Source organism: Antrostomus carolinensis, unplaced genomic scaffold (assembly GCF_000700745.2).
Source record: "Antrostomus carolinensis isolate BGI_N321 unplaced genomic scaffold, ASM70074v2 scaffold45873, whole genome shotgun sequence".
In the NCBI taxonomy this organism is placed as follows: Eukaryota; Metazoa; Chordata; class Aves; order Caprimulgiformes; family Caprimulgidae; genus Antrostomus; species Antrostomus carolinensis.
The window spans coordinates 16,790-40,016 of record NW_010308130.1 but is presented as its reverse complement, the minus strand read 5'-3'; the positions used below and the strand labels follow the sequence as shown (position 1 = coordinate 40,016).

The 23,227-nt window shown below is 40.1% G+C and overlaps 2 protein-coding genes across 2 annotated transcripts in view; one reads left to right on the top strand and one right to left on the bottom strand.

Annotated features, from left to right (window-relative positions):
- The first annotated feature begins 323 nt into the window (after positions 1 to 323).
- On the top strand, positions 324 to 13,936 carry DCAF4 (DDB1 and CUL4 associated factor 4). The gene is given in 13 exon segments (XM_010165667.2): positions 324 to 454; positions 2,085 to 2,182; positions 3,529 to 3,686; positions 5,343 to 5,425; positions 6,074 to 6,176; positions 7,448 to 7,591; positions 8,026 to 8,075; positions 9,359 to 9,438; positions 11,083 to 11,178; positions 11,288 to 11,385; positions 12,093 to 12,269; positions 12,491 to 12,605; positions 13,567 to 13,936. Coding segments are annotated over 13 exon segments (1,527 nt in total). The 3' UTR covers positions 13,761 to 13,936.
- Positions 13,937 to 20,998: 7,062 nt separating this feature from the next.
- ZFYVE1 (zinc finger FYVE-type containing 1) overlaps positions 20,999 to 23,227 on the bottom strand; it is a 13,533-nt gene continuing 11,304 nt past the window's right edge. Inside the window, exon 11 of the mRNA XM_010165666.2 lies at positions 20,999 to 23,227. This exon is cut by the window's right edge and continues 173 nt beyond it. Within this exon, the coding sequence (XP_010163968.2) occupies positions 23,183 to 23,227 (45 nt within the window). The 3' untranslated portion in view covers positions 20,999 to 23,182.

The following is a 23,227-nucleotide window of genomic DNA, read 5'->3' as shown; positions in this document are numbered from 1 at the left end:
CGGCCCGGCCCGGCCCGGCCCTCTCGGCAAGAGGATATTTATTAGAGCTGTGTGCAGGGGGTGGTCAACACCGTACCGTGCTCCTTTCAGCCTCCTTCAGACGGCCGATGGTGCTGTTCTGCCTTGCCTTTCCTCTCTTTAAGATCTGATGCCGTTTGGATTTTAAAGTGTTTCTCTTTAAAAGTAATTTTTTTTTCTTCAACTTGCCTCCTTGGATTTGATCTCTAGGCCACTGCAAAGCTATTTGGTTGAAAAAAGGCTGTGTTAAAACACTGCTTTGTGTGTTGGACCGTTCCAGGCAAGTAGTATTGAAGTACGTGTGTATGTTTGCTTTATAGGTGGAAATGAAAAGAAATTACTGGAGAAGCAAAGAAAAGCATGGCTGGAGCAATCACAGGCACAGGTACCATCCCCATCAGTACAGAAGACCCAGTCACGATAACTGCACTGAAAGGCAAGTATGTGCAGCTTGTGCTTAGCGTGGGTTAAACCATTAGATGTTATGCCTAATTAAAATTATAGAATGGTGGCTATCTAGAACTGGGAGGGTTGCCCTCTAAAAATCTAGTGGACAGTACTCCTGGTATATCTGTCATCCCTAGTGGGAGTGGAATTACATTGATTTCAGGAAATTTATCATATATTTGCAACTGTATATTGATTTTAAACTGAGATGTGGCTCTGTAAGGTTGTACTTTCAGGTGTGCCCGATTGCCCATAAACTCTTCATCAATATGCAAAGATAGTTCAGGGAAGAAAAATGTTTCTAAGTACTTCATTCTAACTGCTCACTTATTTTATGCCTTGGTGTCTGTCTGCTAATGTGCAAACTGTCATTAAGGGATATTCCTGAAAGTTTAAAAGCATGTTAAGTAACATGGTAATAATACTACATCTAGCAGATCAGAAAACTGAAACAAGGTCTCGGGAATAGTCCAGTGCCTTGAAAACAGATTCTTTCAGAAAAGTATGTTTTAAATTTTAGAACTTACACTTGCTTGTATTTGAGCTATTTTTATGGCTCTTTTTCTTTCCTGTGTTCTTTCCTTAGTGCCTCTTGCTGGAATAAAGAAAGCCAACCCTTTGCTTTAATACTCTGTAAGCATTTTTTTAAAAAGTATTTTTAGAGAAAGAGACACAAACACATAAATACATGGGTTTCCCTGTTGTATTTGTGTAAAAAAAGTTAGAAATGTCAATGGGCCCTAATTCAGTGAATACAGAATTAAAAGGATTTTATTAAAAAGCTTAAAATTGAGGTGCTTAGGTTTGGTGTGGCATTTTTTCCGTTGTAGGTTGCTGTGTTCTTTAACTGTTTTCAAAGGTGTATAATCAAACAGCAATAAGCTGGTATTAGAACTAGAGGTTTTTTTTCATTTTGTTTTCAATAAATTATGACTCTTGCAAAATATCTTGCCAAATGCTTTTAAGATTACATGTAATAAGACCTGCCTTAAAAAGTGAGAATTGTACGGGTGATTCAGAAAACATCCCAGTGGAATTTTGTTCATCAATACTGAATGTGCCCATTTAAATTACTCCAAAAAGAAGAAAGCTGCAGTTACCCTGTTGACTGTGATGCTTATTACAAAAACAGAGTTTTCTTTCTTGGAGTTTTCATTAAACTTTTATTTTGCATGTTTCTGAACCTCATCAATGAAATTCTTGTAATTAAAAGAATGGCAAAATATTTTTGACCTGACATTAATGTTTTACCCACACTGTCGCTCGCTTTATTCTATGAAGACTTAACTGCTTTCAAGGGTGGGCTTTTCTTTTAATTAATCTTTCACTGAGAAGAGTTAAAGGCACTTGCAGAATCAGCTCCCACCTCTAGTATTTTAACAAGTAATTAAGGCTTTTAAGATGTTGGTATCTCTAATGTTACTGAGAGGTTTCGAAGCTGAATATTTTTACTGTTTCATTTTCATAGTTTAGTGTATGGTGATATACACAGTATGCTTATCACAGCCCTGCAAAATTATACTCCATTAATGTCAATAACAAGCTGCTTCTAGATTCTTTGTGGGAAAGATATGTAGGACAATTGTGAGCCTGTCTTGAAGGCAGTGCTATTTTTCTAGGCTGGAACAGGAAGAACCACAGACCCCAGTGCATGCAGGCCCCAGCAGCAGTGGAGATCCTTCTTCATCCAGTTTAACACAGAACTCTGTAGTACCAGGTAAGGGACCGTGTTTACGGGTTGAAAATCGGTGTCTGTATGCTGGCTGTATGAAAAAAGTAGCAGTAGTTGCATTAATAGTATGATGTTGAAGGATATAAGCAGTAAAGTTTGTAGAGAAAAACAACATAAAGACACAACGATGCACCACTTCGGGGTGTGGGGGGAAATCTCTCTCCGTGCCTTCAGTGTATTTGATACACTCTGGCTAAACGTTTGTTCATTACCAGGGAGTTGACTGGTGAAACCAGACTTAATGCAGTAGTAGTGCTATTGAGGAAGATGTCCCATTTGCATTCTGGTTTCCTGACTCAGCACTAGCAAAAGCTGAGGCTGTGGAAACGTGTATTTCTCCACAACAGGAGTCCTGTAACACCACAGACTCTATAACCTCTTAACAACAGACAAAGCCAAAACTGTGAGCATGATAGGAAATGTATCCTGCAAAACATTTATTACTGTGTAATTAGATTCTCTATACGAAATGCAGTGTGCTTTTATGACCTTTACTGATTTATTCAGTAACTTAATATTTTTGTTAACCTGAATAAATCTTGGTCACGTGTTGCTAAGCTGAAACCTAAAAGATGCTGACAAGGAGCTGAATTGTAAGCAGCAGTGAAAAGAGGTTACTGCAAATGCGGTTTCTGGCGGTAGATAAAGGTGTAAATAAAAACTCTTGAACTGAAGATATTAACACTCACCTTGTCTCCTTTGTCTTGAGACAATTCACTGTTACGAATCTGTCAAAGTATTTTGCCTGTGTGCCTGCCTCTGCGAATTTACCTGGGCAGTGAAGCACTAAAATGGAATATTAGTTTCTCTCCTCCCAGTTCCTCTTTAGAAGGAGCCTCTGTGTGTTGTCCAAATGTGCTCTTGATTGTATCTAAATCTCTCCTATGTGTTGAAGAAAAGATGTCTTGTTATGTGGGTGAAAAGTCATTGTCAATTTTTTGTTTGTTTGGGACTGCCCTACCTAATTGTTTAACCAAAAGCATCCCCTCGTGATTGATTTATGAAGAAAAGTAATTTTTGTTCTGCAGCAAAACCTTTCCTCTCTGCTTCTCTGATCTGTCTGAATTTCATCTTGGTCGGGGTGACGTCCCTTCCATACCTGTGTAACAGCACTGCATTTGAAAACTATAAGTAATCTGTTTTGTCCTTTAAGTAGCTGTCATCTATTCCTGGTCTATGTATCATGCTTAGGACCTGCTGGGAGCAAGAGCTTTGAGCCTCGTGACTCTGATGTTCCCATGAAGATGTGGGATGTCAAAGAGCAATAAACAAATTTAGTTATCAATCTGATTTTGCCTGGGTTTGACACTTTTTTTTTTTTTCTCCTTAAGAACTACCAGGATTTTACTATGACTCAGAAAAGAACCGCTATTTTCGCCTACTGCCTGGACATAATAACTACAACCCACTCACCAAGGAGAGCATTCAGTACAAGGCGATGGAATGCAAGAGACTGAGGCTCTTAGAAGAGGAAGAAAAACAAAAGAAGGTACATTCTGAAAAAGACTGCAATTGGGCTTTATTGTGCTCTGGACCAGGACAGATTATAAGCTACAGCCTTTCAGTTCTGACTGTGATACAGTTCCCTAAACTGTCTGAAGAAATGAAAATTTCTTTTTGCTGGGAGTTTATAGTCCTTGAAGGCTTTTGTATTGCTGTTCCACACAGGAATGAAAGCAAGTCATTACAGACAAAAAACTTATAAAGAGACAGGAACTGTGCTCAGAGTTGCAGGTTGTCCAACAGCTGCACTGAAGTCAGGGCACTGGATGCCAGGTTTCAAATCCCTGCCTTGAATTGGCAACGTGGAGTCTTGATTTTAAGTTTTCCATGTGTTTAATAAATGTATTGATCATAGTCCTGGACACTGAAGAAACAATACTAATGATATTTTGTAGAAACAGCTTTCATGAATTTTTTTGGACAGGTAAAATCAAGGCGAGTCTTATGTTTATGCCTGGAAAGCCTGTATGCTTTTCATCATAAAGTGTTACAACCGAGTTAATGCTGATGCTGTGTGTCAGTAATCTGGGTAAAATACCTAACAAGGATGTTTTTTAATTACCTGAAAGCCATGTCTTATAACTTTACAAATCACAGCTCAGTTTAAATGTGCTGTCATTTGGAAGAAGTGAGCAGTATTTTTCTCTGTGGGTAATGAAGTTCCCACTTCAACCAGCTATTCAGCTCTTCAGTCTTCACTGTAAAACTGTTGGTTTGGTTTTGTCTTTTTGTTGTTGTTGTTTTAGCTTTTTCCATGAACAGTTTAGGTTTCAAAGATACCAAACAGATGCCGGACATGTTTCTGTTAATAGGAACTGTGGATCACAGAGTCATAGAATGTTGTGAGTTGGAAGGGACCCACAAGGATCATCAGTCCAACTCCTGTCCCTGCACTGGACAATCCCAAGATTCAGACCATGTGTCTGAAGACGTTGTCCAAATGTTTCTTGAATATTATCAGGCTTGGTGCCATGGACACCTCCCTGGGGAGCCAATTCCAGTGCTCCACCACCCTCTGGGTGAAGAACCGTTTCCCAATGTCCAGCTTAAACCTCTCTTCTCAAAATCAGGCTATTAAATCAGACAAGATAGAACGTTTTGACTCTTAAATACTTCTTTGTCAGAGCTTTATCAAAAAGATTTCTTATTCCGTAACTTAACTTTTGGTGTCCCCAGAATGTGTTTGTGTGAAATTTTAAAAAATTATGAATGAAAAAGTAGTTTAGTGCAGGACTAAGACTGCATAGTTAATAACAGTCTTGTTGTGGTAGAAAATTTTGCTGTATAATAAGATTTTAAGGTGTTACAGTGAAACCAGAAGATGGGTTTACAGCTCAAGGTGGTACTGCTGATTCTGTCAATTGAAAACAATGGGTGTTGTTTTTTGTTTTTTCTCTGGTTTTTGTCTTTATAGAAGCACCCCACATTTCACAGGAATATATCCTTGTTTCTTTCTTGTCTGCTTACTTTAGGGGATCGGGGAGATGGTGTTGGAATGTGTTTTATAGAGGTTCTAAAAATTGGAATGTATGTAGGCTAGAGGAAAAAGTTATTTAAATATCCCAAACATGGGAGACCACAGCCATGTTTGAATTACAAACAAGCAAATAACTGAGTACACTTTAATGTTATTTTCCTCCAGAAAACAACAAGGGCTGGGCTGAACTCATCTATGCTGTTACAGAAAAGGCAGCTGGGCTTGCTCAGCTCCACAAGTTATTGCAGGTACAATGATTTGATTTGTCTTCTGTTCGCAATACCAAGTTCTGCTGTTAGGGCAGCTGTTCCTATCAGGTTTTCTGCATTTCTTACTCTTCCTCTTAGGACGAAGAGGAACATATCACTTCTAATACATAAATAGTTATATCCTTTTATACTCACAGTACTAAAGTGATGAGAATTCAAATGAAGAGGTTTCCCAATTTCAGATAACTGGAGTTTAAAATTCACTTTATATATATATATATATGTGTGTGTGTATTTGCTGTTTTGCCACATTGTGCTTTATGAACACCTGCAGCTTTTCTTTGCATGAACGCTCTTCAACTGACATGATTGTTCTGCCTGCCCCCAATTAGAGTTGCTATGCTCAGATTCAGTAACAGCCCAGAAGGCAAGTTGGTGACTTGCTGTGTTGTTTCTGCTACCGAAGATGGGCTGGGTTTCAAAATAATGGGATGAAATTCCATGAATGTGGAAGATGCACATGTTCATGGGTTATATAAGTGAAACTGCAGCATGCTAGTTGTTCTGGCATTTTATTTTCTGTGATTGAGAAGCAGTTCTGGATATCCTATCCAGAATTATTTTCACTGGCATTAAACCTAGGCTTACCTGAATTCTTCTCTTCCCCACCCCCACCTGCTTTTACAGACTGGTCCATGAGCTAAAAGTGAACTGCATGCAGAGGAGGAAGATAGAAATTCACAGTCCAGATTCCTCAGTTACTGGAACCAACAATTTTAAAATAATTGTGGTATGTTATGAGAACTGTTAAGCTTTTAGGATAAAGAGAGCCCATCTTCAGTGAAAATTCAGGATCTTGTACTCAAATCCCATAGGTCAAATTTTGCTTTCAAAGATGTGTTACTCCTGTCATGTCAGTTCTCAAAACCTGTGCTCAGTAATGTTAAACAGGTTGGAAGAGACTGTTCCTTTCCTAGAAAGGAAAGTGATGAAAAGGTTGGATATGAAAGTGATTTTTTTTTTGGTTGGTTGGTTTTTTTGAAGCTGATCAACGTGTCCTCTTTGAAAGAAACAGGAATTGAGTGGATAATTAGTGCAGGGCTGTGTGGGAGAGTGGAGGGGATTAAGAGAAGAAAGAAGAAAATAGAAGAATTTGGGGAACGGCAGTCTGGTCCAGAGAATCTATGTAAACATCAGTAATCTTTTTACATCTCATGATCTGAAGGTAGTTTCAACTGGTTTCGATGGTACTGTATGTGCAGGAGAGGTCTCTGAAGGATCTTTCATAGTATTATGTAGGAAGCTCTCCAGGATCAGCTCCTGGTGTTGTAAACAGAGCACTGCATAGGTAGCTGAAGTCAGAAGGGAGTCAGGAACTTGGTGTCATAAAAAAAAAAGTTGAAATGTGGCACCAGCCTTTTTGCTGTGATCCAACAGTAGGAGAATTCCCTGTTCACTTTTGACAAGATTTAAATTTTTGTATTTAGTCCTCTGCCAATACTAGTCTGTGCTTACTAGTCAGAGTCTTAAGTGTCTAGAACTGATGTAATTGGAAAGAGTATGCAGGGACTAAATCCTTTTCTTACTCATGTTTTTTTTGTGTATGCATATAAAAAGGAGTTGGCCACTGTTTTTAGAATCATAGAATCACAGAATGGTTTGGGTTGGAAGGGATTGCCAGAGAGATTGTGGAGCCTCCTTCTCTGGAGACATTCAAAATCTGCCTGGACGCCTTCCTGTGTGATCTCATTTAGGTTCCTGCTCCGACAGGGGGATTGGACTGGATGATCTTTCAAGGTCCCTTCCAATCCCTAACATTCTGTGATTCTGTGTGACCTTAAAGATCATCTAGTTCCAACCCCCCTGCTATGACAGGGACACCTTCCACTAGACCAGGTTGCTCAAAGCCTCATCCAACCTGGAAGAGTTGAATGGAAAGTGGATGGTGTTAAAGGGATCAGAATTAATGTATTGTTTTATTTTAGAGCTGACACAGCTCCCTCAAGCTGTTTTTTCCTTTAAGTTTCCAGTACACGTAACCAGTAAGCTTTTATTTTACAGGCAGATGTTGCTTGTGAACGGATATTCACTGTGAACGATGTAGAGCATGGAGGATGTAAATATGGTATCATCAACCTCAGTGGTTTGGGGAAGGAGTCTCTCACTGTGGAGATGTATGACAACCTCTACTTCACAAACCGCAAAGTACTGTGTTCTGTTCCTGCTTCCTTCAGTTGTTGCATTCTCAGAATACTGTTCCTTGGGAGGCACAGGTGGAAAGGCATGAGGGTTGGGGAAGTGGTTAGGAGGAGAGAAAAATGTGTTTATCCTTGAAAATGAAGAATATTTAAAACAGGCTTTCCTAATCTTTTCATGCTCAGATTCTTTTAAATATGATATCTTAAATAATAGGATGTGTTTGGTGCCTCAGTCCATGTTTCGACAGACTTCTCAATGCTGCTCTGTCTCCTACATTTAAGAGGAATATGAGGCTAAAATCCTCATGACCCATTATTGGGCTATTTAGCGGGCTAAGAAAGTGTGCCCAGCACACAGTTTTATGTCATCTTTGCATGGAAGTACCCTTTCATGAATTGAATAAGAGATCACAAAAATAGTATGTGTTTTTGTGTCTGAAGGTGAATTCCGTGTGCTGGGCATCATTGACTCATCCAGATTCTCATGTTTTATATCCTTTTAAAAAAAAAACCCAATATTTCAGTTCAGCTCTCACAAGTCTGCATCATGCTGCACGGAACAACTAACTTCCAGGATGACATCTCATGTAGTTGCCCCAGAAATTAAGTTTTCTGGAAAACATAGAAAGTTATAAAAATTGAAAGATGTTTGAGCTAATGAAACAGATGTATGGTTCTGTTATAGATATATGCAGAATTGTTCCAATGTAATAGCAGATGGAAGACCATGTTTCCTGCACTGGAGACTTCCTACTTAATTAGCAGTGTGGATGCCATATTCAGAATTTATGTGATGTTTAGAAATTGTCTGGGGCAAAAGAACAAGAAAGACAGTTAAGGTAAATAACTTTGTCTTTGAAGTGGACCTCTTTGAAAGTGGGTTGGTTGGTTGCTGTTGTAAACCATCCCACATTGGTTGGGGTGAGAGGAGAACAGGAGCAATTCATTGGCATCGTGCTCTGCAACTTTCAGAGCATGTTCTGCAGATATGTCTCAGAAGAAGAGGAAGGTTGATGGTGTAATAGAGGAAGCAGTAATGGATAATGCAGAGTCTAGAAGAAAGGAAGAAAAGGAGATTTTAACGTGGGAGATGGCTGGCAACAGATGTGCTATTAAAGTGCCAAAAGAGGAATTATATAGAAATGCATGTAATGGCTGATGGGAAAAGCCAAGCAATTCAGGACTGATCCAGAAGGTGGCAGGACTTCCTCAGGCTTGGTCACAGCTGTGTTAGGACTTGGGGATCGTTTAGTTTGGTTATGTTGTGCTTTCCTCTAGTCATGTCACAGGTTTACACCACTGAACTTGAAATGTGGCTTTCAAATCTTATTTATACCTGGTATAATCTTTAGCAAGTATTTTAATGTGATCTAAAGTAAGTTTTCCTTGCCCCCCTAATATGTGCTCCTCTTTTTCCAACTTACCTCCATGAAAAACAGATCTATATTAATGCAGTGTCATCAGCATGTGAAGATGAGAAGAATAATCTATGTAGGCCATATGTCTATCACTAGAAAGATGTCTTAGTCTTCCTCATATCTTATCTTTCTGGTAGTGAAAATATACAAGCAAGAATGGGAGTTCTTTTTAGCTCTTTCCCATTAAAGAAATGAAGTCAAGACTTAATTGAAAACTGTAAGGTACATCACAGGTCTCAAAGGGAAAGTCTTGTGAGCTGTGACTGTGTAAGAGCATTTTGATTTTTCCAGGTGTAAATGTTAGGCAGAAATTTCTCTAGGGAGAAATCTTTGTTTTCCTTAACTCACTTCAGCAAGCTGTGTCTCATGGGAATTGCAGAAACACCAGGCTGTGCCAGTCTGCTTCCAGCATCATTGTTCAGCAACACTTACCCAGGTAGGGTGCTTTTGTTGTTGTTGGTTTTTCTCTGATTTTCAATAGCAGTTATGGTATGAAAAGAGCACAAAGGAAAGATATTTTCCACACTTTTCTTCAGTAGCTGGCAAGACTGTTGTATTCTTCTAAAACTTAGAAAGTCTGAAACAGTTTAAGAAGTGAACATGTGAAATAGCTTACCTGAAGAATTAATTAACAAGCTGTATTGAAAGCACTCGTTTATTTTTAGCTGTTGATGATGTAGTACTTGGCTTTGGCAGGAGAACACCTCACTTGTAAAATAAACATTTGAGTTTTTTTCATGGGTAGCTTGGCCTGTAACTAATACTCAGAAGCTGCACACAAGAAGTACTCAAATTTCCTTATAGACAATCTAGAATCATTGTAGAATCCCTTCTCATAGTAGCTACTCAGGTACACTCAGTGGATTAATCAAAGGTGGAAAGCTGGTAAATGTCTTGGCCCATAGCTCCTTGTACAAGCTTATGCTCAGTTGTGTATAAGCATGATCGATGTAGAGAATCCTGCGTCTTAAGTCTGATGGCTGCAGCTATATCTTTATGTATTTGTTTGTTCAATGTTCTTGGGGGCAGGACTTTCATGATAGATGTCAGAATCATGTTTCTTCAGGTCACACAGTATAGTCCTCTAACATGATTTCCATTCAGACATGATAAGTTAAGTTTATACAGAGGAAATCTGTGATAGATGAGAGTTATGGACCTGTTTTCAATTTTTAATGTAATGCTATTTATGCAGCCATTAAACAAAAAAAGATGTATAGCATTAGCATTAACATGAACTTGAAGAGTCACTGAAGATGGGTGGCTGCTAGGCCAGCATCCTAGTTGCTCTGTAGAATGTTTTAAGCCCTTCAATATAATCAGATGCCCTGAGTTCCACCAAAGTCTTCCTGTCCAGTATTTCCTATTGACTGTTTTAGGTATTTCCAAGTTTCTTGATGTACTTCACTCTCCTAAAATGTTGGTTTGAGGGAACCTTGCTAAGTAGATGCTGGAAGCAAAGAGAACATAAACCTGTCTAAACCCATGTTTTACACCTGTCACCTGTGCTGCCTGACATATATATGATCATGGTACATGTGCCATGAAGGAAATGAAAACTGAGGACTTAAAATTTATGTCAATTAGTAGACTTTGTGCAGCAACTACACAAGTAAGGGTCAAATCTAGGGCTTTGTTACTTAATCAAACTTTTTTTTTTTTTTTTTTTTTTTTTAATAGGCAGGCCAAGAACCTACAGGTTAGGCTTTGGCTAATCTATAGCTTATAAAGTATGTTTTGTGTTTCTAGCCCACTTGTTTTTTTTTTAAAAAAGGCTTACTTAGTGCTGTAAGGCAAGTGTTATTTTTCTCTTTCCTGCTGTGGTCAGCCCTCTGACTACTGAATAAATTTCAGTCTCTCACAGTCATCTATCTGTATAGACTATAAATCTTCAGCTTACAGTCATGAAGTCCTGCTTTTGTTTCCTGTCTCTTGAGTAGCACAGGGACACTAATAGGGTAACATTTGCTCTGCTTCAGGTTGCCATATTGAAAAAGTATGGAAATCCAGAGAAGCTTTCTGAGTTATCATCCTGTCTTAATGCTTTATGGGCGCTTCATGTGCTGCCCCTCTCTCCTAGGAGACCGACCTGGAATGCTGTGCAGCTTCAAGATATCCACTGCCTGGTCCTGTGCTTGGTGCCTGAATCCCCAAGCAGACAACTGCTTCAGCACAGGTGATCTTAAAGGCTAGCAGCCCCTTCTGTCTCGGTGGGAAACTTATTGGATTAATGTACCAGCTGCTACCCAAATAACAGCTAAATTAACATTATCTGTCTTCCCTAGGCCTGACCCGACGAGTTCTTGTTACCAATGTAGTGACAGGGCATCGACAGACATTTGGAACCAACAGTGATGTATTGGCACAACAATTTGCCACACAGGTAAAAAGAACCTTACACCCTTCATTTTTTCAGAGCTTTGCCTCATTGGTGGGCTTGTCGTTCTGTTTGGGATGAGACTCATCATGCTGTACGTAAGGTTGTGATTACAATTACTGTTGGATCGCTGTTCCACAACAGAGCTGGTCTGATGCTTCCACACAATTGAACAGCAACAGAAAGATTAACTAATTTCAAACTCTGTGGCAACAGTGGTAATTTTTGTTAGTTGTACAGAGATAAAAAGGAAATGAAGGAAGTACAAAGAGCACAATAATAATGTGTTGTAAAATTGTTTTGGTTTTGGCAAATTACCTCATTTTGTTAACACTCAGTGTATTGTCCTCATCAAGAAGGAGAAAACTATAAAATACTAATTTACTTGTTCACAAAGATTTAGTGAGAGGATTAAAATCAGAGTATGAGAATTCTACTTCCTGTTTTGCTGTTAATGTTAGACTTAAGTTCCTACTTACTTAGCTGAACCTTTACAGCCAAAATAAATAGTTGAGGTTTGAATGGAACTGTTGAATTGGCTGAAAAAATGTTGCAGTGTGTAATAAAAATTCTGGTTCTTAATGCCAATGTTAATAAAATAATTTGATGACTGCACCAGAGAGCTCAAAAGCTTGGCATAGCTTGTGTCTGTATAACTCATAAGATCCTTTCAGATGTTGCCTAGTACACTTCTTTCTGTTGGATTCTTACAGACCCCAGTGCTGTACAATGGCTGCCGTTCAGGTGAGATTTTCAGCATTGATGTGCGTCAACGCAACCGAAAGGGCCAGAGCTGGAAAGCAATTCGTCTCTTCCATGACTCAGCAGTTACATCTATTCACCTTCTTGAGGCTGAACACTATCTAATGGCAGCAGATATGGCTGGAAAAGTACGGTTTTGTTGCTTTTAGCGTATTCTGTTCCTTTTAGTATGTGGGCATCGACAGGTGCTTATCCTAGTCCCAGGGGCAGATGCCTTTTCTTTGGGTAGTATGGAGCTGGGTGGTAGCTCCATCTATGGGTCCCCTTCCAGATCCACTTATTTATCAACCATCAAGTGCTCTCTCCTTCATTAATGCATCTTTTTTCAAACAATGACTTCAACTTGCAGATAAAACTGTGGGACCTGAGAACAGCAAAGTGTGTGAAACAGTACAAAGGTCATCACAATGAATATGCTATTCTGCCTTTGCATGTAAATGAGGAGGAAGGACTTCTCATAGCAGGTGGGTTGACTTTTTCCCCTCTACTTGTAGAGTACATGGTTGTGATTTTCTTATGCTTGAGGAGTATTTCTTAGCTACAGCTGTTGGAGCTGTAAAGCTGTTAATCCTTTAAAATTCAGAATAAATTTAGGCTTAGACATACAGTAATATACAATGAAAATTAAGAAATAATGTTATGGATGCACACCTACTGTAATCACTCCTGTGTAGCACTTAACAGCTTTATCTGCTGTGTCATGCAAAGGTCCCATTATCCTTTCCACAGTGGGTCTCAAGAGTAGAACAGAATGCACTTGACTTTGAAATTCAGGGAAACAACGTGTCCACAGGACACTTGGTGATAATTTCATATAGAGACTAAAGATGGTCTGTATGTTTATTTGGTGCTTAAGTGGGTAGTGTGGTGATGGACTGAATTACTGGCATGCAAGCATAACTCCTTGTAAACTGTCTATACCACTTGCATTCATTTTGAATATACTTGGCTACAGTCAGATTTTTTTTTTTTAAATTATTATTTTATTTGGGGTGGGAGAGGAAAGCTAACAATAAATGGAGCAAAACATCTAAATCCTCATACTATAGCCAAGTTTCACAATGCCAGTGTAAACCTCTCCTTGGATTTGTCAATAAGTGACAGAATAACGGGAAGAATTCTTGTTAATTTGATAGTGAGTTCTTGTCCCCTTTTTGGCTTAGGAGCTTGATAATAAGGAAAACACTCTAAATATTGATTTATTGTACCTTTTATTGCTTAATAGGAAATGCACTTTTTTCCAACTTTTGCAATATTCATTGTGGAATTTCTGTTCTGTAAAGTATTGATAAGGACTTTGCCTCTTGTGTGTGTGTAGAAATGGTCAGGGTTTTTTCCCATAGACCTTCTGCTTCTATGATTATGATCTTGCAGAGCTGTGTGAAGTACTTTTTGTGTAATGTTGAGTTGTGGTGTTCTTTCCAGTTGGTCAGGATTGCTACACCAGAATTTGGAGTCTCCAAGATGCCCATCTGCTTAGAACCATCCCTTCTCCCCACCCATCCTCCAAAGATGCCATTCCCAGTGTGGTGTTTTCTTCAAGACTTGGGGGTAGCCGAGGAGTTCCTGGCTTGCTCATGGCTGTCAAACAGGATCTCTACCACTTCTCCTATAACTAACACAATACTCTCTTCAGACCTCATCTACAAAGTCACCAACCTATACATGACTTTTGCACCTGTCACTATGTGCTGCTGTTGCATTTGCTTTAGCCATGAAATTATGAACCTCCCTCAGCAGGTTCAGCAAATCTTGCTGTATATATCTTGTAAATAAAAGCTAGATGCTGGTTAACTTCTTAGGCAGTATTCAGCCTCTCTGAAATCTAGCTATAAGCCTTGAAAAGCTGGTAACTTTCAGTCAGGCCCTGTCTCACAGTAGCTGAATTTGCTGTCAAAAGGCTGCTCTAACTTAATCCTACTTTGGTCATAGAACCACTTAGCTGTGGTTACATCTACTTTAGCAACTAGGCAAGTGCAACAGTGGAGTAGCTGGTGTTGAAAAGCTGACACTAGTTGTTTTGGGGATTTTTTTGGAGTAGCTTTGGTCTGAGTCCCTGTATCAACTGTGTCTACTATGTCTATGCTTGGAAGCAGTCCAAGGAACAGCTCTTTCCATGCTCACACTGTCAGTCATGCTCAACTTTGTTCTTTTCAAGTGATGATAGCATGCCACTACCCTGACACGTTCCCTTGAAAAGACAGCATGCATACAACAAAGCCTTTTTCCTAGTCCAGTAGCCAGGCTGAATGTTGCTGTTTATTTATCATAATGTTTCCTTACCAAGTCCACGCCTCTAACATGATGTTTGGTCATCAGTCTGGAATGGCAGGCTTGGTTATGCAGCTGGAGCAGGAGACAAGCCCTGGACAGACCACACCCTCTTTGGATTATGAGATCACTTGTGCAAAGTCACAACTGGGCCCCGAGCTGTGAAGTTGTAGTACCAGTTCACAGTTAATTGGATAACACGGTATCTGTATTTGAGAACAATCTTCCTCTCATGGAGCCTCATTACCTCCAGCTCCTTCCTGGTACCCAGTCTGGGTTGGGCAAGACCATCCTGTAGCTTGTGGTGTACGTAGAAAGCACTGACAAGATCAGGAGCCCACAGGTGGTGAAGACCCTTGTGAACTAGGTCGGGCTAATGATGGGCTTCACAAAAAAGACATGCTATGCTCAAGTTTTCCAGAATTCTTAGAAAAGGAATGCAGGAACTTTCCATCCTGGGATCCAGTTAGAGCATTCATATGTACAACTCTGTCATCAGAGATGCTGCTTCCCATGGGGTCCTGCTAGGTCAGCAGGTGAGCATACAAACAGGTCATAATCACACCCTTGCTGCACAGAGTGTTAAGATGGAGGCTGTGTCAGAAGCTAGGCTGGGTGTCTGCGTTCCAGCTGCCTTCCGAAATCTGGTATAGGCTGCAGCTGTGCACGAAGATAAGTGTTGCTGGTGACTATAGGTGTAGCCCATAGCTGGGAGCACCCAGCACAACACTCGCACCTGGGATACCATCTGTGTCTGCATTGCAGGGGGGTGCAACAGTGCTGAGCATCCTAGGAAGGAAGGGGCTTGCAAGTCCCTATCAAAGCTTGCCTACTTCACTAAATTGCATTCCAGGAATAAAAAGAAACAGGCTAATACCTGTCTCTTGGCTGCTGACCCCATTCACTCCACCATCTCTCTTCAGCAGGCATAATTACTTTGTTTTCCAGGCCCCTTCCTGACTTTGCTGTGTGTTGTCCTGTGCCTGCAGTGCTGTAGCTCTTGGGCTGTAACTGACCAGAAGGAGTAGCTGCAGTTAAACAAGTGGGTTGGCAGAACTGTTCAATCAGTCACAAAGTATTCTTCCCAGAGAAGGCGAGTGTGAGTTTGCAGCAGCATGAGCACAGCACTGTTAACATGGATGAGGCACTCAAGGTACTGGTGTGAGGTAAGAGCTCACTGAGGACTTGGTGTTGCAGCCCATTCATCCCTTTGCATCCTGCTAGTGGCCTGACCTCATTGATCACATTTCACAACTGTCTCTAGCTTTGCTTCCTCCAAAAAAGAAGTATCGCACATGCCCTGCATCACAAGTCTCCCTTCACAAGACCAGTGCAAACCTAAGCATATCCCATAGGTTTTTCATTTCTTTCCAGTGCACACCTCTCCCCTATCCTTCCATATTTCAAGTGACTTTGTATGAGAGGGAATTATTTAAATACAGGTGCTAGGAAGAATTGGCCCTACCAAAAATCCTCTCTGTCCTGCAGAGCTCCATACTGATTTCTCCTGTCCTCTTCACAAACTTTGGGCGTAAGCAATGTGCTATTCTAGGAATCTGCCTCTCTTCCCAGCAGCTCTACTTGCTCACCACACTCCAGTGTCATGTGTAGTGATCTCCTTCCCTTACTTTGTATTTATTTTACCCATTAACCTATATAGAAGACAACAGAGCAGGAAAACTCTCCTCTTGGGAGCAGTGTAGTAACTTTACAGTGTGAATATATTCTGTGTGAAAGAGCTGTTGCAAGGGCAGTCAAGATGAAAGATGAATCCCAGCAAATACTCAAAACAGTTTCTTCCCTGCCTGAGTATACATTCAGAACCCCCAAATCTTTCTTGTATCACACTAATGGCCATCTCCTGTTTCCCCTAGGCAGATTGAGCTGTGAATTCCTTACAGCTGTGGCTACACTGAGGCATCTGGCTTTAGCATTTCTCTGCAGAGCCTGCTTTCTCACATGAAGCAGAGTGGATGCTGCTCACAGCATACTCTGTGCTGCTCCTTCGCTCTACAGAACTTGCCTGTAAGACCAAGGGTCCTCTGTTCTCCACATATAAGTCTTACAGGCTCTTCCCATTCCCTCTACTACCCTTGGATAACCAGGAGACCAGTTTGGCTAGTGTGGTCACTGAATATTGGCTTGCTTTTCTTTTCAATTTGAGAAAATACTCTGCAATTTGTCTTGATTAGCTGTGTTAATTTGGGACATTTTCTGTTGCATGTACAGTGATTAATACATACAGCACAACTTTCAAAAGCATTTGTATTGACTTAGTTAATAAGGCATACTGCAATGAAGCATCTGTTCAGGAAATAGAAATGTAGCTAACCTCATCCCACTGCCAACTCCTAACATTCTATCTGCTAACCAACACAGAGTTGAGTTGGGACATACTTTATATTCTTGCTAGTAAACATATGTGGTTTAAACACTTGCAGGTAGCAAACCACAAGGATCATTAACTCCTTTAAATCAGAATTAATTCCAAAATTTAAATTAGCATTTAAACTCTTTTCAGTGCTCTTAACTCCAGTAAGGCCTGTTCTGCAAGAACAAGACCGTGCAACAACTGTGCCCAGTTACCGTGGGAAACACCAGCTAGGAATTGTGGCAGAAAGGCATCTTACATAACTGAGGGTAGTTTCTTTTCTTTGTTCCCTTTTAGGCAAAGCTCATAAAACAAAAGATACTAATTTGCTTTCTGTTGTTTTGAGGACCCAAATGCACACACATGTCCCTGCAAAACCATTCACCTAACTAGTGATTTTGCAGCCAACACTTCTAATTAAGCCTGCAAAAGCAGCATGAAAGGAGAGGGGAAGCAGGGCAAGAAGAGAGGCAATTTGGCTTCAGTGACAAACAGCAAGCAACATGCAGGCAGTGGCTAAAGTGTATTAAATCAACCATTTCATTATGCAGCAATAGCTAGGACCCTAAGGCAGCTAAAAAGTAAGGAACTGCAGTACTTTGAATCTAGTAGGAAACGTCAGAAAGGCCAAACCTGCACTCCCAGGTAGGTTGCAGCATCCTTTATCCAGCAAGCACAATTTGTTTGGTCCCTTTTGCTCACTGGAGCAAGGCTCAGAGCAGACCACCAGGCTCTCCTCACTGACCAAACTGCCAGTCCCTCCCATCAACACAATTGTCTCAGAAGCTGCAGAGTCTCACCCTTGTCCTGTTCCATATACCCTGCTTCTATTAGTCACCTCTCAAAAGGCTCTTTCCACATAAAACCCTTTAGGTCACATGAGGGTTAGACATAAGAGGTAGAAACTTAAACTTCTACAGTTTTAACTTCAAGTGTCTAAAGCCGAGAGATTTGCTTCTGGGTCTCCTCTGGTGGTGGGGGTTATGTCTTTCTGTTGACCCTGATTTATTGCAGCACATGGCTCATGGTCATTCCTCCTCAATTATCCTGATGAATACTGAAACTAAAAGGTTAAAAAAAAAATCACTTTACTAGTCACAATTTCACTCTTGAATTTTTATATTTTTGAGCTTAATAGGGACCTATTCTAACAGTACTAGAAAATTAAGCATTAATTGTGAGGAAGTGAGAATTCAAACCAGAATGCATACATAGTCTCAAGATGTCCTCTTACAGTAGCTGCTTTCAGAAAATTACAGTTTGGCAGTGGAGAATTCAGCTTTGGTCCCCAAACCTTCAGATGCTGGTGTCTACTTGCATATACTATGTACACTGCATAATACTGTGAGCTGAATCAAGCAGTCAATACCAACCCTAGACAGGGGTTCTGGAGAGAGGAGCTGGGGGTTGGAAGATGCTTGACCCAAGCATTTAAAGCCTTTTACAAATCTGTTTCATGTTTCAAAAATGAAAGCCAAGGCACAAAGCTGATAAACCATTTTAGGTAAAGTCTGAAAATATCAAGATCACCTGCCTTTTCTTGTTCAAACAATTTCTTTCCTATCTGCAATTCTATTAATATCATGGTAGCTGTGAAGCATTCTGGTGCCTTCCTGACAAGTCATCATCTGTACATTATCATACATACACTACTGCTTCTCTCCAGTGCTGCTGTAAAACTGCCTTTTAAGAAGAACCCAAAAGATTTAGCCAGCTTTTCAAAATGTCAGAAATCAGAGTGCTTCGAAATCTCCAGGCATTCTTGACAGAAATTCTGTAATGCCACAATTGAGACATTTCCTTCATGAGGACTTCTTTTATATATATATATATATACACACACACACACACACACACATAAACCTTGTATCTGTATTGCTTTATTTTTTGCTTGAGTTATATCCAATAAAAATGAAGTTAAAAAGCTGAATGCACTTCCATTTTTGCCTAAGGTAACTGAGTAGCTGCAGTTCTAGCTTAGCTTTGTCTTTAACACATTATACTGTTGGTTTTGAAAGCCCTCATAGTAAGTTTTTATTTGTTTTGGCATGGCCATGATTTCATTGTTGATGTGCCTGCACTAGGAACAAAAACATTTCATGACTGACTGTGTGCTGTGACTGACAGAATATACATGTCAACATTGCTTTATCAAGAAAGAGTGCTCAGCTAAAGCAGGGGGGAGTGGGGATGGGACACAGACAACAAAAAACAGACAGTTCTATCACTTGTCCAAATCACTCTCTGTTCTCAAATTACTGGCAGGCAAAGATGTATCTGTTGGTGCCAAATTATATTACAGCCATCAGCAATAAATCAAACGCAAAGACAATGCCACAGTATGTGGAGCTACAGTAACTGACAACATCAGTTGACAATAAAATATGAAAATGAGAGGCTGCAAAATAAAGTGAGATAGTGGTACTTAAACCTTGCTGGGCTGGTTATGCTGGAAGCAAAAAGATGAAGAGCAAAGTCCATATGACTAGGCGGGAAGCCAGAATCCTGGAATGTTAAAGACCAGGCTACGCAAAGTGACAGGGGCATGTGTGAATGTCTCAGCACAGCCAGAGCAGACAGACACCTAGCATGAATGCAAGGCAGATCTAATGTAATGATGGTGTTTATTTCAACAAACAAACTCTTTCTGACATCAAAAGCTAGCGAGGGTTGTCACATTTCCCAGAACACCACCAAAGGTCCAATTCACAAGTGACGCAGACAGGAACATATGGGACACTTTGGCCAACTTCAGCAAGTGCAGCTTCACCCGTCAGGAACTGGGCAGGAGGATGAATGAGCGGGAAAACCAATGGGAGGTGGGGATGTGAAAGACAAAGCAGTTTTTCTTGTGCAAGCAGCTACGTTACAGCCTGCTGCTACCCTGCCACTAGATCCGTGTTACAGCCATGCTGTCCAGCCATCTGTTTCCCGAGCTGCAAGGCTCAGGTGCAACATGCTCCTGGTGTACATTTAAACCAAGTTTGGCCTAAAGGTTTTGGGTAGGGTGTCTAACTGAAAGTGTGCATGTCTACATGAAGCTTGCATATATCTGCTTCACAGAAGGACAGGAAACTACTCGAAGATGAATCTTTACGCTGAATTGGCACAGGTACCCACAATGAAAATAAAGCCATCAGATCAGAGCAATCATATCAGACATTTTTTCCTCTACAAATCTAGGCTCATGTTGTGGTGCTTTGGGTGAGGAAGTTTTTCACTGCGGCACATCTTTGCACATCAGTTAATTCACATGATTCTTATTTTACTCAGTGTTGTTCATAGCATTTCCTAAACAGAAGAGGTGCAGAAGCTTCTCAATCTGCCAATAATCTATTTGACATTATTTTTCTGGCAAGAGATTTACATCAGTCAATCAACTTCATACTGCAACTCAGAACATGCTTTTATCCTGCCACGTCTCAGACCAATTGAATTCATTATCTTACCAAGACAGTGTGCCAATTTTGACTACTGAAATATTAACATTACAGTGAACTTCAGTTGAAAGGACACACTATCATCTTGACCAACTGCAATTTCATGGTAATTAATTTGTAACTAGTTTTTCTTTGGTAAAACACACATAGTGATCTGGAAATTTCCTGGAAAACAGTCCCCTCCTATTTCTGCCCTTATAAATAAACAAGACTTTTTCACGCAGGAGTTGTATTAGAATGTCAGACCTGTCTCACATTGCCATTATGAAACACCCACAGTCTGGGCTTTTGCAGAGCTCCAGCAAGGTTGCTGTTAACTGCTGATAGGTTTTGCAAAGATCACTCTGGTTAGATGCTACCAATACCTCCACACATGAAGCATTTTTCCTAAGAGTTTAGGAATAAAACTCTCACAGGTTTCTACTGCTAGGATTAAATCTTGTCTTAAGGCACCCCACCCCAAACACGAGATGCTCACAGGTTACTTGCTTCAGTGATTTTTTTTTTTCAGGGTTTCCGTTTCCTTCATTTAAGTTTCCTGTAGAGCTTTCTGTCCACAGATAGCATTTAGAGCCCTTTTGTTTATTGAATCCTAATGTGTTAATACCAATAGCATTGGGATCTGATAAAATATGCGTCTCTCCCCTTTAAACAGCTAATCAATTTAATAACTATATTCTATACTCTGCACATTCACAGCACCCAATACTATCAGAAAAAATAAAAGCCCTTGTGTACAAAAAACAGCAGTGAACTTAAACCTTACTTTTTCGGGTTTTTTTCATTTTGCAAAAAAAAGAACCCAAATAATCCTCCCAACATTGTCCAGAAAGAGTAACACCAAGCCTGCTGCAGCTTAAGCACTACCTAAGATTTTGCTTTGTTGAGCAACAGCATAAAAGATTCAGCTCCAGGATAATCAATAAGAATAGACTGCATATTGACAGGTTGCTAAGTTACTAAGATCGCATATATACTAATAATGTTTAGACAATATTTTCTCTTTGACTGAATAGCAATTCTGCCTGTGACAAAAAAAAAATCAAACAAGTTGTTGAAACAGATGCCAAAGATTTTATACAAGGAATGTCATGGCTGCTTTCTCTTTGTGCATTAACATGGTAGTAAAGCTACGCGTATAAACAGCACACAGGGCACAGCCTACAAACCAAGAACACATTGCTCACCCATTAAAAAAATAAAAACACTTTGAAGCACAGAATTATGCTGGATGTGCAGAATGTCTTTTAAGAGCGGATTTCTACCTACTCACGCCCTCCCTTGGGCAACTGCCAGTTTATGGCAGACTTTGCTTACAAAAACATTAGACGGTCCCCAGTAAATTCAGTCAGTACTGAAGGTGTCCCAGAACATCTTCCAAGTCTACTTCCTCATGTAGGCTGGATGTAGTTGTGAAGGGGCAATCACTTTGTATGTTCTTTCACAGACAAAGTGAGAACCACTTGTTACAAGGAAAAAGTCAGTACACATGTTCAGAAGATAAAAGTCTTTTATAGCAGTTAATTTAGCAATACAGTCCAGAAACAGGGTGTTGGGCACTCATCTACACAAAAGCACATTTAATAAGCCAGGGGAAAAAATACCACAGTTCCAGGACATTGCATCAAACTCTAGCAACTCCAAGAGGAGACAACTCTCACGTGGTGGAAGAATTTTTGTCTATGTAAGCCAAGAAAGGAGAATGTTAGGCAGTTCAATCCACAATGGTCTTTTACTTCTTATAACTGGAACCACAAATCCATAGTACAAGACAGTATTAGTTAGGTTACATGGTGCTTTTGATAATAAAATCAGTGAATTCATTGCAGTCCTTTAATAAAAGGATGAAGTTCAGTGAGTGCCTGTTGCTAGGACCAAAGAAGAAAGGTTCCCATTTTCCAGGTGGATTTGTAAATTCATATTATTAGAAAAAAAGGTAAGTCAAATCTGTGCAGTATCTATGCAAACACATCCGAGAACATAGGGGCTCCAGAGACTCCAGGATCACTTAAAAAGTAGGGGAAAAGAGAAGTCATCACAACCCAACAACTCAAACTTCGTATTTCAGAATTGCCTACATCACTTGTCCTCTTGTTCTGCTCTGGAAAAAACTTTAAACTGCAACAAGCTGGCACAGAAACTTGAAGAAAACCTGAGTACATGAGAACATTGTCAGGGAAAGCAAGACCCTGCTACCCTTTGACCTGGTATTGAAGTTGAAATGGCAAAATCAGAACGCTTTGCCTTTTGCCGTATGGTTCGCTTCACCTTTCAGAGCTCTACTGGTCTCTACCAGGGGGTCTATTTCAACTTGATGCTCTTGCACTGCAAGACCACTGCTCATATCACAGTTCAAACAAACTTGCTAATGAGTCTGGGTTAAATCTTCCAAGGCCAGAAGTACAGCACCTCCAGATGTAGGGTTCATTGAATTACCAGGTGTAATTCATACACCAACATCGGAGATTTCCTGGCAGCACAGAGTCCAAACCTTCCTCACAGGGCACCATGATCAGCAAGATGTTCCAGAAGAAGAATCAGAAGACCATAAGTCTGATCCAATATAGTAAGGAACAACACCATCCATCATTTGAACTAGGAATACTCAAAGCTTCATTAGCCAACCACATTCTTAATATACTAAATTATACATAGATAGATATATAGATAGATATATATTTTTTCTTTTTTTTTTTAATTGGAATAAAATACACTGGATTTTTGGTTGCTCATTTACAAGGGAGCTCCCTCCCTTCCCAGTTAATTTGAAATTAAAACCTAGAGGCTGAATGTAAGCTCATTCCCAGTGTTCCAAGATGGATATAACACGAGAGGAGGCCAGAAACTGGAAACATGCACTCTGGCTGCAACAGGTTAAGAGGTGAAAGGGAGACCAGATATTTTCATTCGTAACCCTGAGAACATAAGGAATTGCAGAGATCTGGAGGAGAGCCTGGGGTTAAAGGTCACCAGGCTTTTTATTGCAGTTAAAGCAAACTCGGAC